Source organism: Lepidothrix coronata, unplaced genomic scaffold (assembly GCF_001604755.1).
Source record: "Lepidothrix coronata isolate B3197 unplaced genomic scaffold, Lepidothrix_coronata-1.0 Scaffold287, whole genome shotgun sequence".
Classification (NCBI taxonomy): Eukaryota; Metazoa; Chordata; class Aves; order Passeriformes; family Pipridae; genus Lepidothrix; species Lepidothrix coronata.
In genome coordinates, this window is record NW_016690467.1 from 387339 (window position 1) to 405520 (window position 18182).

The 18182-nt window shown below is 56.2% G+C and overlaps 1 protein-coding gene across 1 annotated transcript in view; it reads left to right on the forward strand.

The window, feature by feature from the left end:
* SPR (sepiapterin reductase (7,8-dihydrobiopterin:NADP+ oxidoreductase)) overlaps positions 1 to 1421 on the forward strand; it is a 3632-nt gene extending 2211 nt beyond the window's left edge. Inside the window, exon 3 of the mRNA XM_017836876.1 lies at positions 192 to 1421. Within this exon, the coding sequence (XP_017692365.1) occupies positions 192 to 382 (191 nt within the window). The 3' untranslated portion in view covers positions 383 to 1421. The remainder of the gene's footprint in view (positions 1 to 191) is intronic.
* Positions 1422 to 18182: the final 16761 nt, after the last annotated feature.

Sequence of the window (18182 nt, forward strand, 5' to 3'; positions counted from 1 at the left end):
TGGCCCTGTTGGCCACCCTGTTCCTGAGCCAGCCCAGGATCCATTGGCCCTCTTGTCCCCCTGGGCACACTCTGGCTCCTGTTTGTGTGGGTAAAAGATTCTTGCAGCCAAGCCGGGAGCAGAGGGAAAATTTAGCCCCAGATTTTTCCTTTCTCCTTGAGTGATCCTCTGGTTTGGTGCTTTTCCCCCAGGCCCTCTGGACACGGACATGCAGCTCCTGGCCCGGACCGAGACTGGAGACCTTGAGATGCGTCAGTACTTCCAGAGCCTGCAGGAGGGCAGGAAGCTCATAGACTGCACTGTGTCAGCCCAGAAGCTGGTGAAGCTCCTGGAGGAGGACACCTTCCAATCCGGAGCCCACCTGGATTTCTATGACGTCTGAGCTCCTGTCGCCTCCACCTTTGCCTTCTTCCTGCTTTGCTTCCTGCTGAGCCACGTCCTGGGTGTCTCCAGTGTGGTTGGTGACCTGGTTTGAGTCCTGGGAAGCTTTCAGAAGACCTCTGGGTGCCTTATAAATACTCCTGGTGCCTTGATGGGGATTGGGGGGCAGTTACTGCCGTTGAGCCCTCCAGGGGACCCACTGGCAGGAGCAGGGATTCCTCAGCTCCTGGGGATGGGGGAGCACAGGTGGCTTTTCCAAGGGAATGGACATGGAGCCTTAAAACTCACCTGCACAGGAGTGATCCAGGGAGATACCAAGGCAGAAGGGTCTCTGGCCACCCCAGAAGGTCTCATCAACAGGGTTAGAGTTGAGTGTCCCCATATCTGTCCCCTTAGTCCCACAGGAGCACCTGAGCAAGTCCCCACAGAGCCATTCCCGGAGCTGAAGGTGGTGGGTGTCACCCCAGAGCCCTGACTCTCCATCCTCTGCTCACCAGTGGGTTGTCCAAAGTCTCCCACAGTCCTTGGACTGTCTCTCTGTGAATTTTGAATGTTAAGACGAGGACCAAAGCCTGTCCCAGTGTTTTATCCACCAAGGCCATTAATCACCAGGAGAGGGAGCTGGCCTTGGATGAGATGGGAATTTTGGGTGCCTGGCTGGGGTCACCAGCTCACACAAACCTGGTTACAGCACAGCCAAGACACAGCCCTGAGTTCATGCCATGCTCCTGTTCGCAGGTTCTGGGTCCAAACCTTGGTCTGGGCCTTCAGCCCCTCCTGGATTGTCCTTCTAATTATTTGTGGGGTTTTATTGTCATTTCCCCATCAGATTCCAGGAGGCACAGACACATGAAGTCTTGCCCTTCTAGAAAGCAGAGTGTGTTGATGCAGGAAAGCCACTTGGAAGCACAGTGGCATTCCCTGTGTGCCCTGGAAATGCCCACTGTCCCTTTGTGCTCCCTTCCTGCAGTCCCTACCTCAACCCTGTATCTCAAATTTTGCCCACCTGTATCTACAATCATTAAAAGTTTCGTGTCTGCTCTGGGTTTTCTACTGTGTCTTTAAAAGTGGATAAATTCCTGGGAGTGTGGGAGGACAAATCCTGGGTTAAGCACTTCATCCAGCAAGGCACCAGTGTGCCCTCCTGGAGTCCTGTTCATCCATCCCTGAGCTGTTTCATTAATTCCATGTTAATTTAATCCTGTCAAGCTCATAGAACCCTCCTCTCCAGCCAGTCCTGCTGCTTGGTTTCATCTTCCCTCTCTGATGTGAAATTTAGTATTAACAAAAACCCCTCTGCTGCTCACGACACTGGGAACGGGGTTTTCCTGAGGTTTGATGCCTGGTGGGGTTTAATATCTGTGAAAACCTTCCTTGATGGAGTTTTCTGCTGCTAAAAAATCCCCCATCTCCTCACCTGCATCCGTGTGGGTTTGTCCCATCCCCTCTTGGGCAGGAACTCTTTTTGGATCTGGCTCTTTGCAGGGAATAACCTCAGTGCTCAGAGCTGGGGGTCCCAAGTCCTGCCCTGCAGGGCCTTGGACTGGGGGCTGGAAGGCCTGAAAGTTGGGAAGCCTCTCCCAAAAGGTTCAAGGAGCCCTGTATTGCAGAAGGAGGTGGGAAGGTGCTGGGGGACAGGGCTGCTGGGAACAGGGACCGCTTGGAACCAGCCAGGTGGGAGATGCTGGTGATTCTTCAGGATAAGACACATAAAAAGCCTCCATGAAGGAGGATTATTTTGGACTCTGAGTGCTTGCTTGAGGTCTGACCACCCTCCAGTGTCTGGGGGTGTATCAGCAGCAATGTGGGTCTTCTTGGAGCGTCTGTATGAGGGGTTGTGCCACCTGAAACCAGCAGGGTGCTTCTGTCCTGACAATGAAATCATTACTGAAACCCTGGATTTAATTCAGAGAATGGTTTGGATTGAAAGGGACCTTAAAGCTCATCTAATTCTAACCCCTTGCCATGGGCAGGGACAACTTCCACTAGCCCAGGTTGCTCCAACCTGGCCTTGGACACTCCCAGGGATCCAGGGGCAGCAGAAGAATTGGGGAATTCTTCCCCAATATCCCATCTATCCCTGCCCTCTGGCACTGGGAAGCCATTCCCTTTGTGCTGTCCCTCCATGCCTTGTCCCCAGCCCCTCTCCAGCTCTCTTGGAGCCCCTTTAGGCCCTGCCAGGGGCTCTCAGCTCTCCCTGGAGCCTTCTCTTCTCCAGGGGAACCCCCCCAGCTCTCCCAGCCTGGCTCCAGAGCAGAGGGGCTCCAGCCCTGGCAGCAGCTCCGGGGCCTCCTCTGGACCTGCTCTGACAGGTCCATGTCTGCCTTGTGCTGGAACTGGGGCACTTCTCACTCCCTTTTCTCTCTCCCTCCAAGCAGCAGGAGCAAAAATCAGTCTTGGTACCCCCATCCTTTCGACCAGGAAACTCCACAGCTGCTCTGAGGGGAAGGAAACCTTGCAAACATCAGGCACATTCCATGTGCAAATCCTGTGGCTCTGGCAGAGGGCTGGGGCTCAGGCTGCTGAATTTGGTGGATGAGGCAGCCGTGTACTCCCAGATCCAGGGAGGAGGTTTGTCTGCAGTGTGATCACTCCACGTTTTGTGCTCAAAGCTCTCCTGATGTTTTCATTTTTAGGGGTTTTCACCCCCTTGGCCTCACTGTGCCCGTGTGTGGGTGTTGGGCATCGCTCAGTAACCCCCAGGGGTGTGCTGGGTTTGTGATTCCTGATCCAGGAGCAGAGCTCTGCCCTGGGGGAAACAACAGTGGCACTTTTGGGGCATCCTGTGGGTACCAGCATTGCCCGGGTATCCACATCACCTGGGTACCAGCATCTCCTGGTACCAGCACACTGGATACCAACATCACCCAGGTGCCAACATCACCTGTTTGCCAGCATCACCTTGGTACCAGCATCCCCCAGGCACCAACATCTCCTGGTACCAGCACACTATGGGAACCAACATTGCCCAGATACCAACATCCCCCAGATGCCAACATCACCTGTTTACCAGCATCACCTGGGTACCAACATCCACAGAGTACCAGCATCCTCCAGCTACCAACATCCCCTGGGTACCAACATCACCCTGGGTACCAACACCCAGAGGTGCCAACATCTCCAGAGTATCAGCATCTCCTGGATGTCATCATCCCCCAGGTGCCAACATCCCCCAGGTAGCAGCATCTCCTGGGTACCAACATTCCCCTGGTAGCCACATCCCCCAGGTGCCAACATCCCCCAGGTAGCAGCATCTCCTGGGTACCAACATTCCCCTGGTAGCCACATCCCCCAGGTGCCAACATCCCCTGTTTACCAGCATCTCCTGGGTACCAGCATCCCCCGGGTGCCAACATCACCCCGGGGAGCAGCATCCCTTTGCCAGGGAGTGGGGCCGTGGGTCCAACCAACACCTGCGCACCCGGGGGTGCCGTGAAACGCGAGGGCAAAAACGTCACGAACTGGTTTTCTCCCCTTTTCCGGCATTTTCTGTGCCCAGCGGAGGGCGCAGCGAGACCGGGTAACGGAACCAGCGGAGCAGCGAGCCCGGAAGGTGCCTCTGGAAAAGCCGCGGGATGTCGGATGGGGATGGAGAGGAATTCCAGCTCCGACTCCTCTCCTGCCTCTGCACCGGCTCATCACTGATCCCTGTGAAGACTCGTTTTTTTTAATTAGTCCCGGATCCATGGGGCCATTCCAGAGGCTCGGTTAGGAGGGGGGAAAAAAAAAAAAGAAAAGGTGTTTAAAAATAAAGAAGTTTTGAGCTCTGCTGATTCCAGGAGCTCACAGCTCACCTGGCAAAGTGTATCCAAACGGACTAAGGAGCTCCAGTATCGGGGCAGTGCTGCCTCCTGGGCCAGGGGTGAACCCCGTGGCTGAAGGGAGTCACCCCAAAATGATCCCTCATCTCCTGCACCCCAGGCAGAGCTGGGGGTTCTGTTCTCCCTGTCAGGGTTTGTCAAGCCCCAGATCCTGCCTGGCACGAGTTATTCATCTGAGTAGATCTGCCCCCCCTCGCCCCCAGCCTCCACTCTGCCTCCTGTGGTAAAACCCAGTGCAGGGCATTTTATCCCTTTTCCCATTGTTTTCCCCTCTTTTTCTGCCCAAACATGGAGAAAGCTGGAGCACGAGCTCTGCAGGTGCCACCCCGTGTGAGATCCTATGAAGTGCTGCAGAGAACCCCTGGGATGGCCTCCACAGCAGTTTGGGGCAGGAAGGGAGGGCTCTGGGTGATATTTAGGGGTGACACCTCCCCAAATGCCCAGCCCCAGGTGCCCAGGGGACCCTCCCAGCCCCCTCCCCATGCCAGGGGACACACTGTGCTCTTTGTGAACTGGGTTATGAAAGGAGTCAAAGTCACTGCTGGGGGTTTGTTTCCATGAGTGTGACCAGGTCCCTGGGACAGGGGCGAGGCTGAGCCTCCTAAATCCCCCCCAAAGCCTCCCAAATTAAAACCTGTGCTCACCAGTGACCTTCCAAATCTCGGCACTGCCCTGGGCTGCCCCTGGCTTGGGGGGGTTGAGAGGTTGTAGGCAGGTCCCTCTGCCCCTTATTAAAGGTTTCTCAGCAGAGGGGGGAAGATGACCTTTATTTTCCCATCCAGAAATGCTGAGCTCGGGTGTTCCAGCCGGGAACTCCGAGTGCCCAGCGAGCTCCTCGCTCACAAACAAGAGCTGCCTTTGCCCAAAGGCCAAAGGTAAATGAGCTGTTCCTGTCCAAGGTGCTCCCAGGGAGGGGGGAAAGGGCTGGTGGTGCCCACACCTCCCACGCAGGGCCCCCCCATCCCGTGGGCACAGCCCCTGAGATGCCCGGGGAGACACATCCAGCCATCCCAAAGGCTCCCACCTCTCTGTGTGACAAGGCAGGGCCTTTGTAGGGAATTCTGGGGGCCGTGGCTGGGATTTGGTGGGTGTTCACTGAGCCTGAGAGGGTTGGAACAACAAAGGTGTTTCTGCTGAGCTGGCACTATTCTCACGGACTCTTCTCCCTGAGACTGAACATTCCTCCTCCTCTCCCTCTTTCCACTCCTCAGTCTCAGCCCAGTGACCCATTTTTCTTCATCTTCCCTCTACGCTGTCCCCTGGATTTGGTGGCCCAAGGAGCAGCACCACCATGGGGGATTCTGCCCCTCTGCCCCTGTCTCAGCTGAGACCCCCCTGCAGAGCTGCTCCAGCCCTGGGAACAACAGCACAAGGACGTGGAGCTGCTGGAGAGAGTCCAGAGGAGGCCCCAGAGCTGCTGCCAGGGCTGGAGCCCCTCTGCTCTGGAGCCAGGCTGGGAGAGCTGGGGGGGTTCCCCTGGAGAAGAGAAGGCTCCAGGGAGAGCTGAGAGCCCCTTGCAGGGCCTAAAGGGGCTCCAGGAGAGCTGGAGAGGGACTGGGGACAAGGGATGGAGGGACAGCACACAGGGAATGGCTTCCCAGTGCCAGAGGCAGGACCTGTAGCATATGTCCTATGAGAAGCAGCTGAGGGAGCTGGAGCAGCTCAGCCTGGAGAAAAGGAGGCTCAGGGGGGACCTTCTGGCTCTGCAACTCCCTGACAGGAGGGGGGAGCCAGGGAAGAGGTCTGGGAGCTCCCTGGGAGCTCTACTCCCAGGGAACAAGGGACAGGAGGAGAGGACATGGTCTTAAGCTGCACCAGGGGAAGTTTCTGTTGGACATTATTCACGGAAAGGGTGATTAAATGTTGGAAGGGGATGCCCAGGGAGGTTTGGAGTCCCCATCTGTGGAGGTGTCCAAGGAAGGACTGGATGTGGCACTCAGTGCTCTGGGCTGGGGGACAAGGTGGGCATCGGGCACAGGGGGGGCTTGACGGTCTCAGAAGTCTTTTCCAACCTAAATAATTCTGTGATTCTGTCAGATTGAGTATCAGGAAGGAATTCCTGGCTGTGAGGGTGGGGATGCCATGTCCCAGGTTGCCCAGAGAAGCTGTGGCTGCCCCTGGATCCCTGGAAGTGTCCAAGGCCAGGTTGGAGCAACCTGGGCTAGTTGAAGGTGTCCCTGCCCATGGCAGGGTGTTGGAACAAGATGATCTTTAAGGTGCCTTCCAACCCAAACTGTTCCATGACTCACATTCCCTGGAGGAGCCATTTAATGAGTAACAAGGACCCTGTTGGTCCAGCAGGAGCAATGACAGATTAACCCAGTTTAGAGCCAAAGAGCAGCTGGTTTGCTGGTAAACTGTGCTGTTCCTGCGAGCTTCAAACGCCTTTAATGAGTTATTATTTAGTCTGCTATGGAGGTTAATGGGGGGACATGGCAGAAATGATCTGTGATTAATTAAACTCTCTTTATTTGGTGCAGCCAGAGCAGCTGGACTCACTGGGTTGGGAGCTAAGCTGGGACCAGCTCTGTATCCCTGACTTCTCTGGTGATCTAACCAGGCTCTGCAGACCAACAGCACCTCCATCCTGGTGGGAAAGAGCTGCCACAAATAAGAAGTTTTCCCTGGTTTTTTGTATGCACCACCCCAAAGCCAGACTTTGTCCCACTTGCTGCCAGGCCACGTGGGATAAAACTGGGTGCATTTCAAGCCTCCTTCCCTGAATCATGGAATCATGGAATCATGGAATCACAGAACATTAAGGGGTTGGAATGGACCTTAAAGATCATTCAGTCCCAATCCCTTGCCATGGACAGGGACACCTTCTGCTAGACCAAGTTGCTCAAGGCCTTATCCAACCTGGCTTTGTACACTTCCAGGGTTGGGGCATCCACAGCATCCCTGGGCAGCCTCTGCCAGGGCCTCACGACCTTCACAGCAAAGAAATTTTTCCTAATATTTAAGCTAAATTTCCCCTTTTTCAATTTGTACCCATTACACCTTGTCCTACCCCTACAGTTCCCAGAAGTTGAATGTCAAGGGGAAGGCAGGTTGTGGCCAAGCTGCTCCCGTGCCTCCCCTGGGATCTGAAGATGTCATCTCATCCCGGCATCATCTTATCCCGACACCATCTCCTGTCCCCTTTCCTCCAGCAAAGCCACTGGTTCAGATCAGCTTGTCCATCCTCCTTCTCCTCCACTCCCATCATCTGCAGCCCATCATCCTCCCCCCGTCCTCAAAACCCTCCTGTGCTGACAGCTCAGCCCTTCCCCAAGTGCCAAACAAATCATAGAATCACAGAATCATAGAATTATGGAATCACAGAATCACAGAATCACAGAATCATAGAACCATAGAATCAGCTGGGTTGGAAGGGATCTCCGAGATCATCCAGTCCAAACCTTGATCCAACCCTGCCGTGGTTCCCAGCCCATGGCACTGATGCCACATCCAGTCTGTCCTTAAACACCTCCAGGGATGGAGAATCCACCCCTTCCCTGGGCAGCCCATTCCAATGGCTGAGCACCCTCTCTGCAAAGAAATTCTTCCTAATCTCCAACCTAAACCTCCCCTGGCACAGCTCAAGACCCAGCCCTCTTGTCTTGCTGATGGTTGCCTGGGAAAAGAGCCCAACCCCCAGCTGGCTCCCCCCTCCTGTCAGGGAGTTGCAGAGAGTGAGGAGGTCTCCCCTCTTCTCTCCTTTTCTCCAGGCAAACCCCAGCAAACCCCCGTCCTTCCTCTCGGAGCCCCTCCAAACCGAGCTTAGCCCTGAGAGGGCGAGCACTCCACGCTGCCCCCATCCCGCGCGCGGGATCCCGCGGGTGTCCCGGAGCGCGCCCTTCCTTAGGGATGTGCCGTGCCCGCGGTACGGCTGCGGGAGCGGCGGCGGCGGCGGGGCCGGGGAGCCGCATTCACATTCCTGCCGCGAGCGCACTTGTCAGCCGAGCTGTCAGGCGCTGCCGTAATAGGGCCACGGCGGTCACTCGTGTTGGGAGTAAACACAGCGGAATCTGAGAAAACAAGAGCAGAGCCGAGCCCGGAGCTCCCCGGCGAGGCTGCAAAGTCTCGGCGCCCTCGCCGGCGGGGGGATGCCCCTGCCCAGCCGCCTCCCCCCTACCCCGCCTCCCCGCCGCCCCCTCCCCGCTGCCGGCCCCGCGGTGCCCCCGGGAAGGATGCTGGGCGGCGGTGGTGGCGGTACCCGGCACCGCGGGGGGACAGGGATGTGGCATTGGAGGGCTGGGATTAAAAACCAGGCTTGTTGGGACACGGGAGCTGGAGTGTGGGGACGGCCCTGGCCTGGAGCTGCTCGGGGACGTGGGCTGTGGATCAGTGGTTTCCAGCAGAAACCCACACCCAGCTGGGGCTGGAGCGCTTGTTTCTTAGTTTTTTAACTGAAAAGACGGAATTTTGCACACACCAGAGCTGCCCTGAGCCCCGTTAGGAGAGAGGGTCCCGCCTTCTCATCACCCTCCAGTATCCATCGGGGTGCCCTTCACCCCTGGGCACCTCCTGCCGTGTTCAGCCGTGTCACCAGCGCCAGGCGGGATGGATCCAGGTGGGATGGATCCAGGTGGGATGGATCCAGGTAGGAAGGACCCAGCGCTGCACCAACCTCTCATGCACAGCACAAGGAGTGTCAGGGGGTGTTCGCTCAGGGCCCGAGGGGCTTGTCGGGGCTGCAGGGAGGAGGAGGAGGAGGAGAAGGAGGAGGAGGAGGAACAGCCCTGGGAATAATTAGCGCTGGCTTATTCCTTTTGGACTATTCCTCCAACTTCTAAACCCTGCAACAAAGAGGCAGGCGGCCTGAAAAGCCGTGGATTTAGGACAAAGAAGGGAATGGGGCAGCCGAGGGCGCCTGGAGCTTCGGGGCAGAGCAGGACACAGACCCCGGCCGGGCGGCCGTGCCCGTCTCCTGCTTCCATCACTCCACCCCCTCGCTCCCCAAATTCACGGAATGCTTCTTTCCCCGCTGCAACCCAGCAGCTTCCTGGTGCCCAGTGCAATTTATTCACCTCCACAAACCCTAAAAAGCCGCAAACACCACAGAATATTTCCTGCAGGCGGGGAGGGGAGCGGGCAGCCTTTATCCTCCTCCAAACCCAACCCGAAATGTTGGGGTCACTCCTCCTTTGAAATCTCCCGCGGCCTTTCTTCCCATTAAACCAGCTCCCAGCTCAGAAGTTTCTTCCCCATCCCCCCCCCCCCCACCCGTTTTGTTGTATTTTGTTTTTGTTTTTTTTTTTTAAATTTAATAATAAAGCATCTCAGATCTCGGAGCTGCAACTCATCTCACACCTAAGCGAGATTGCGTTTTGCACAAGCCTTTCAGCTGTTTTCTCAATCTCTCCTCTGTCTCATTCTCAATTCAGGCAGTTGCTATAGGTATGTTTTAATCCCCAGCATGGTAGATTTTAATTAGTCTTTGTACAGATGGCCAATTAACATTCATTACTTTTGCCTTGAGCGATTAATTATGAGTTTGGATAGAAGGGGAGATGGAGACAGGAAAGATGGGCAGGTGAATAAAAAAAAAAAGGGATTTTAATCAGAGTTTGGGATTTTTTTTTCGTTCTGATATATATATATATACACGCACACACACATGGAAAGAGGAGGGCGAAGCAGCAACACGGTGTGAGTTATGTTCCCATTGAATCATTCCAGACCTGGAGCCACGAGGATGGGATCCAACGGGATCTCCAGGCAGTCATGTTCAGGGCTTGGGGGCTGAATCTCATCGCAGGGACGGGGAAACCGAGGCAGGGAGTGCTGACATCCAGCTCCGTGTGCCCGGTCTGGAAATCAGCCCTTCGAGCCGGATTTGGGTGCTTGAGCATCACGGATTTGGGGTTGTAACAGTGCCAGAGCTGTGGGGACACCCGAGGGAGCAGCGACACGGAGCCACCTTCTCCTGGGTGTCTCCGTGTGCAGGACGGGGCCCTCAGTCCTCCCCTCACAGCACCCGGTGACACGTCGCTAATTCTTCCTAATTGATTTTTCACGCCGGTGGGAGGGAGACGGTGACATCCAACAACAGGGCCCTGATGTCGCGGCTTTCTCCTGCATGAAAGGGGCCGGCATCTCCCCCCGGAGCCGGCATAACTTCTCCCGGGCCCGGGTAGCCATGGTGAGACGCTGCCCAAAATCCTTTCAGCGCCGCCGCCGAGCCGCTGGAGGCTGGCGATGCTCCCGTGCCTCCCGTGCCAGCCCCGCTCGCCGCAGCTATTTCGGGCACGCAGGCAGGGAGAATTAAAATAGCAAAAGCCCCTCAGGGCCGTATCCTGCCCCTGCTTCCTCGGCGCGGGGGCTGCGCCCGCGTTTCGTGCCGTCCCGGCGCGTGTGAACCGCCGGCGGGTTCTGGGTTCGGCGTTTTTTGGGGCTGTTTTGGCACCGCGGAGCGAGGAGGGGGAGCGGGAGGGGGGTGGGGAAGGGGCTGATCCTGCTCGCTTCGGGATGGCAGGGAAAGGGGAGTCGTGTGAGGATGCTGTGTGGAAGAATCCGTCCCGCTGGAGTCGGAGGGCTCCCCTCCGGTGCCTCTGGGGGGCTTTACACCCCCTCTGCCCGAATCTGGGCGTCGCTTTTTTGGGCACGTTTTAGTTTTGGCCCCAACCCGCTCGAGGCTGGCACCGCTCCGGGGAACAACTGCCCCGAAATCAGAGGCTCAGGAGGAGGAAAGAGGGTCCAGGTCCCTCCCTGCATGGCAGGGATGCAGCCACTGTGCCCTGTATGTGAGGTGTGGGCTGGGGGGTGTGCCACCTGGATCCCAAGGAAATCCATGGATGGATGTGCCACCTTCATCCCGGGGAAATCCAGGGGTGGATGTGCCACCTGCATCCCAGGGCAATCCAGGGGTGGATGTGCCACCTGCATCCCAAGGAAATCCATGGATGGATGTGCCACCTTCATCCCAGGGCAATCCATGAGTGGATGTGCCACCTGCATTCCAGGGAAATCCGTAGGTGGATGTGCCACCTTCATCCCAGTGAGGCCCCTTGATGGACATACCACCTGCATCCCAGGGCAATCCATGGGTGGATGTGCCACCTTCATCCCAGGGATATCCATGGGTGTATGTGCCACCTGCATCCCAGGGAAATTCATGGGTGGATATGCCACCTGCATCCCAGTGAGGCCCCTGGATGGATGTGCCACCTTCATCCCAAAATAATCCATGGGTGGGTTTGCCACCTTCATCCCAGGGAAATCCATGAGTGGATGTGCCACCTGCATCCCAGGGCAATCCATGGGTGGATGTGCCACCTGCATCCCAGTGAGGCCCCTGGATGGACATGCCACCTGCATCCCAAGGAAATCCATGGGTGGCTGTGCCTCCTGCATCCCAGCACAGTCCTTGGTGGACGTGCCACCTGCATCCCAAGGAAATCCATGGGTGGATGTGCCACCTTCATCCCAGGGCAATCCCTGGGTGGATGTGCCTCCTGCATCCCAGTGTGTTCCCTGGGTGGTTCCCAGCCCAGCCCCTGGACATTCACCCCCGGTGGTGCTCGAGCACTGACTCAACTCATCCCACTTTTATCCCGATGAGACTCCACAGCGCTCCAGGGAAGAGGTGAATGCCCTGGAGCACCAAAACCATGCTGGGCACCCACCCCAAGGACCTTTCCTGCTGCAAACACCTCTGGATGAGCTGGATCCAACCTCTGCACCCTCCAGGGATGAACGTGGCCACATCCACGCCATCCCCACCAGCAACCCCCCAGTTTTTCGGGGCATTCTTCAGGTGAAACGCAGACGGGACAAACAGGAGCCAACAGTCCCCGCTGCCTCCAAGGGCAACCAAACCCCCTCCCACCATCTCCAGCCTTCCTCTCAGGTGAGGAAGAGGAGTCTGGGAGCAGGGGAGCCTCCGCAGGGCCCTGTCCCCACCTGCAGAGCCGTGGCAGGGTATGGCCCTCTCTCAGTATCTGCCATTGAAATGTGCACATTTCCTAAAAGCAATATGGAACAGCTAAATATACTGCTCACAAATCTGTTTACACTAATAATGGCTGGGAGCCTGCCATCCATATGACTGCGAGGAACCATTGATTCAACATAAATTAACTGAAAATTCCTTGCGGGAGGAAGAAGCTCACGGCGGTTTATATTTAATTTTTGGGGTTGTGGGTTTGTTTTTTTTTTTTTCCTTTCTCCTCTGTCTTTCCCTTTTATTTTTTTTTTCCCTTGTCAGGGAAAAGGGGAAACGTGGAGGTGTCGGCACCAGGAGCCACGGCTGAGTCTGGCAGTGGCTCTGCTCCTTCCTCTCCTTATCCACGGCGATGAGGACTGGGATAACCCGGCCAACCGGGATTTTTCCTTGCCATCTCCAAGGCCAAACCAACACGATATTTACCCATTTCCCGCCAGAGACGGAAGGGCCAAGTCGTTATTTTTGTTTAAATTAAAAAAAAAATTAAAAAAAAATGAGAAAAAGGAGGAAAATATAAAAAAAGCCGCAGAAGAATTGGCAGCTCGTGGCGTATTAGTGGAAATGCTGCAGACTTGGCTCCCTCTCACCTCCCCAACATAATGTTAAATGGCATCAAGACAGTATAGCAGTCATTTACATATGTTGCTTATAGACGCCAAACTTATTAACACAATAAAACTGCTGCCGCTGAGGAGCTTTCCTGCCTATTTTTCTCCCGGAGAATGGCAGCGTTGGAAGCACCTGGCCTGCCTCGTATGGAAACACCCGGGGCTTGCCTTTCAGATGGCACCCCGGGGGAAAATAAATAGATGAATCAGCCAGAGGCCTCCCTCCGACCACTCCCGAGGGAAAACGGGAGGGAGAGCCGCGGATTCGGGGTGTTGTGGGGTGGGGGGGAGACCCCCAGCACCCCCCAGCGCCCCCCACCAAGGCACATTCCCTCCCTGGACAGCCATCCAGGTGGGATGGGGCAGCTTCACCCCCCGGGATTGGCTTTAAACCCTTCACCTCTGAGGTATTCCCAGCTCCCTGTCTTCACAGCCAAGGGCTGGAAACGCTGGAAGGGGCATCCACATATTTAATTTCCCGGGTGCCACGTGAAAAGCGACCCCAGGTGTTTCCATGGAAGGAAACACGGATGCTTGGTGATTCCAACACCGGTGTTCTCCCCATGGAAAAGGGGGCAGGAAAGCAGGAAAGCTCCTCGGCAGCAGTTTTATTTTGTTAATAAGTTCGGTGTCTGTAAGCGACACGTGTGAGTGGCTGATATCCTACCTCGATGCCATTCCATGGAATATTTGGGATGGGAGGGGGAGCCAAGACTGCTGATCCCCCCTAATATAACAGTGCACCATCCCTGTGGGATTTGGGAGGGGAATCTCCCAGCATCCAAGCAGAGACAGCCCCTCTCTCCATGGTTTCTTTTCCATGGATCAGTGTGATCTTGAAGGGAATATTTCTTCCTCAGCTAATGGAGCAAAGTCAGAGTGAGCCTGGGGGGGTCAGACAGGGAGGGGTCATGCTCTGGTGCCATCCCAGGGAGCACCCAAACCCTCCCTGGGGCTGGATGTGCAATTTCCTGGGATGAATTTTGCCCGGCTCTCCCAGAAAGACGTTTTTTCCACAGCGATGACCCCGCCGTGCCTGGAAGAGCATTCCTAAGGGGACATCTGAGGGCCCTGGAGGGAGGTCTGTGGTGGGACATTAACTGGGAGGCCAGTCTTCACCCCCAAAAGCAGAGGGGAGGCCTGGCTGACCCCAAACCCCGTGGCTGAGCTCTTCTTTGTGGTATAAATCCTCGAAACCGGCCTCAGGAACTTGTTCTAAAGCACAGAGCTCCTCACCAACGTCCCAAGGAGATTTAAAGGCTGGGATCTGGGATGAAGGAGATGTCCACTTCCAGCCAGGCCATGGCAGTGCCACACACCCACCACTGCTGCCACCCCAGGGACCAGGATGAGCGACCAAGGTCAGGGGTTTGAGGGGCTGGATCGCAGCCCTTGTGACAGGGAAGGGCTCAGGGACCCCCAGGACCCCCCCACCAGGTCCCCAGGGAGGACCATGTCCCTTCTCTGTGGGGCAGGTGATGTCACCCACAGAGCCACGTGTCCTGCTGGTCCCTGGGGCATCAGTCCTGCTCTGACAAGTCATGTCCTGAGCAGGAGATGCTGACACTGCCCAAAATCCACGTGTTCCAGAGCTGGAGTGGGTGAACCAGCTCCTCACAGGCAAACAGGGGGCGTGGGGTCCCAAAGGTCCCCAAGTGCCCAACTTGTGCACATCACTTTCACTTCATGATTGGGAACACCTTTCCCTAAAATTCCAATCCTGTGGTACCACCTTGCTGAATCAGCAGAAGTGAGCAGAAGTGAGCAGAAGTGACCAGAGCATTCCCTGTCCCAGGTGCAGCCTGGGCCGCCAATGGCTGAGGTGCCACAGCTTTTGGAAAAGTTCTTTCAGGGCTACAGCACCTGCACCATCATCTGGAGATGTTTCAAGGTTTGGAGATGATCCCATCAGGAGCTGGGGGTTCAGTGTCTACGAGGACCTGGGCCCAAAACCCTGTTTGCTTGGCAAGCCCAAAATCCCTGTTCCTGACCCGTGGCTGCTGCCACCGAAGCCACAGCTGTGACCACACCAAGAGGCCTTCAGGACCTGCCACCTCTGAGTGTGTCACAAACCCACCAGGACCCGTCACACCAGATCCCACCAGGTCATCTCTCCAGCAAGGCTGTGGTGGGTGGATGCAGCCCCCATGGAAAGCCAGTGGGACCCTTGTGTAGGTGGTGAGGATCCAGGAGCATCTTTCCTTGCTGGAGTGATCTCTTCCAGCCCATAAACATGTGGTCTGGGTGGCTTCCCATTCCCAGAGTAGGTGGTGGGATCCTCTCTCCATCAGCCTGATTCCATAGACTCCATAGCCATCCATCCCTGTCACATGTACATCTCTACCACCATCCCCACCATTCCCAGGTCATCTTCATCCATCCATCCATCCATCCATCCATCCATCCCTCCATCCATCCATCCATCCATCCATCCATCCATCCATCCATCCATCCATCCATCCATCCATCCATCCATCCATCCATCCTTTGATCCATCACGCACGTGCATCCGTCAGGCACATGGTGGGATTCTTGGGAATCAGGGCCACAAACTGGACTTCAGTGATCCTTGTGGGTCCCTTCCAGCTCAGGATATTCTGATTCTGTGATTCCATGATCCATCCATCCCTCTATCCCTCCATCCATCCGTTCATCCCCTATCAATGGACCAATTGACAAAACCACCTTAAAAGGGACACTGAGAGTGGTGGGATGAACAACCTGCTGGAGCTCACTGGGCAGTTCAGGGACAATTTATCCCCATCCAAGATATTCCCAAACCAAGTGAAATTAAAAAAAAACCCAAAACAACAAACAAACAAATCCAAAGAAGCAGAAAAAGAGAGAGAAATCAGGGGCCTCCTTAACCCCCCAACCCAAAATACGGCCCCATTTCTCCCTTCTCCACTTCAGGGCTGCACTTGGTGCCTGCTGAGGAGAAACCCGGGCAGGGGAAGGAGCTGTGCCCACGGGAAGGGCAGGTGGGAGAGGTGAGGAGGAAATGATCCCGCACTTTGAAGTCTGGTCAACTTTTAACATCCCGACCAGCTGCGCCCGCGGCCACGCTCCGGGGCCCGGGGCCTGATTTGGGGCCTGATTTTCCACATTTCTGCCCTTTGATGCCGAGGCCGGCGCGTTACAGATTAACGAGCCCGGGCACCCGCAGCACCTGCCGGCAGCGTCGGGATCCGGCCCCGGAGAATCCCGCCTGCTCCCGCTGCCCGGGAGAACGGGATGCGGGCAGGGATCCGCGTCCCAGCCGGGAGAAGGGCGGCCAACCCGGGCGTGCAGGTGGATTTGGACACAGGGAGGGACCCGCTGTCCCTCTGCCCACCCTAAACACCCCAATAACTGACCCTCTACCCCCAACCCGCCTCCAGTTTTTGGTGCCTGGCCCTCTCTCCCTCTCCTTCCCTCCTCTTTCGTTTGCTCCTTGCAAAATCCTCGCGGTTGTATTTTAGCAGGCGCCAGACCCCCCTTTTCCCCCTCCAGCACCCCCTAATCCCGGTGCAGCCCCCCCTGCCCGGCCCCTGCCGGGTCCCTCCGCTGCGCTCGCTCGTTCGGCGGCTCTTTCGTTAAAAAAGAAAATGTCTTTCTCCTCCAGCCGGAGCTCCTCCCGGCCAGCAATCCAGCGGGAAGGCAGGATCCTGGCTCCCCTCCTCCCGGGAATGCAGGGGATACATAAAGTTTTCCTCTTAATAAACCACGGACACCTCGAGCCGGAGCAAGACACCCGCTCGGGGGGGTCCGTGTTTATTCCCGCAGGGGATAAAAATCCTTCTTGAATTATCCTGAAGCCGGGAGCAGGCCTGGAAGCGGAGGGGAAAAAGAAATTTAGAGATAAATTTGGGTTTCTCGCCCGGTTTCAGCGTAGCAGCTCCTCGGTTCCCTTCGGAGCGGCCAAGGAGTCTCGCCTGGACACTGAGCCGGGACTGGAAACCACCGGGGCAAAGAGGGAGGAAAAAAAAAATCAGATTAAAGATTTACAATTTTCCACGAGGGCGATTTGTCCCCAAACCAAAGCAGCTCCCTCCCCCCCCCAAAAAAAATGCTCCTGTGGAGACGGGGCGCGGAGGGGAGATGCTGCCGGCGGGGATCCCTCCGGGAAGCAGCCGGAGCGCGGCCGCCTTTTCCATTTTTCCCCCCCGCGCAGAAGATGCAGAAAACGGGTGAGATCCGCACGCAACGAAATCCCGGCCCAGCGCAGAGCTCCGCGGGCGCGGATCCCGCAGCGCCCGCTCCGCACGGGCGGCTGCGGGAGGGCAGGGGCGGAGGGGCCGCATCTCCCCCCGCCCGCCGGCCCTGGGGGCAGAGAAGAGGGCGAGGGGGAAGAAAAAAAAAAAGAGAGAGAGAGAAAAAAATTAAATTGAATTAAATTGTATTAAATTGGTTTAAATTAAATTCCACAAAAGTCCGGAGCCGGGCACAGCTCCCGTGGCTGAGCCGAGCTGTCCCCGCATTCCCCTTCCCTTCCTCATCCCCATCTCTTCCCCTTCATCTCTATCCCTTCCCCTCCTTCCCTATCCCTTTCCCGTCCCTTCCCTTTCCCATCCCATCCCATCCCTCCACGAGTATTCCCCGCTCCGCGCCCGGTGCCCTCTCCGCCCGCTCTCTCACCCAACTCCGCTTCTTTATTTCCATTTCTAATATCAAAAAAATAAATAAATGGAAATACATTTGAAAAAATCTATTTATAATATATTTTCAATGTCGATTATTTTTTCCTCTCTCTCTCTCTCTCTCGCGCGGAAATAAAAATAAAAGCGCTTTGCCGACGCTCTCGCTCCATTTTTAGGCTTTCATTTCTCTGGGATTTCAGGGAATTTTTCCTTTCCTCTCCCTCCCCAAAGCCTTCCTCCCCGCAGCCTCTTGCGGGAGCGCGTCCGCGCAAAGCCCGCGCAGCAGCAGCGCTCTGCTCTCCGCGGGGGGAAGGATCCCGCGCGGAGTATTTCGATCCAGCCAAGTGGAAAATAGACTTTCAACCCCCTTTGTGCGGGAGGGGAGGGCTCGCCCCCGCCTCCGCGGGGCCAACAAAACTCCGAGCAGAGCCAAACTGCGGAGTGAACTCGGGACCGGCCCGCGCAGGGGGCTGCGCGCCCGCGCATTCCCCCCCCGCGCCGGGGAGAAACAGCCCAAAATCGCCACTTACTGGGAGCTTTCAATTTTTTTAATTTTTTTTTCTTTTTTTTTTTTGGAATTCCCGGGATCGGACCCGTGGGAAGAGCTTTTGTCCGCTGGAAAGGTCCTGCCTCTGGAAGGGGGTTTACGCGGGAGGCGGAGGGGCCGCGGGCTGGGCTTCACCTGTCCTCCCTCCCCACACACACCCGGGCCGCGGAGTTCCGCGCTTCGCTGCGGGCAGGGTTATTTTATTTATTTAAATAGCGGGGAGGAAAAAAAAAAAAAAAAAAGAGGGAGAAGGAAAAAAAAGAAGAAGAAAGGAGG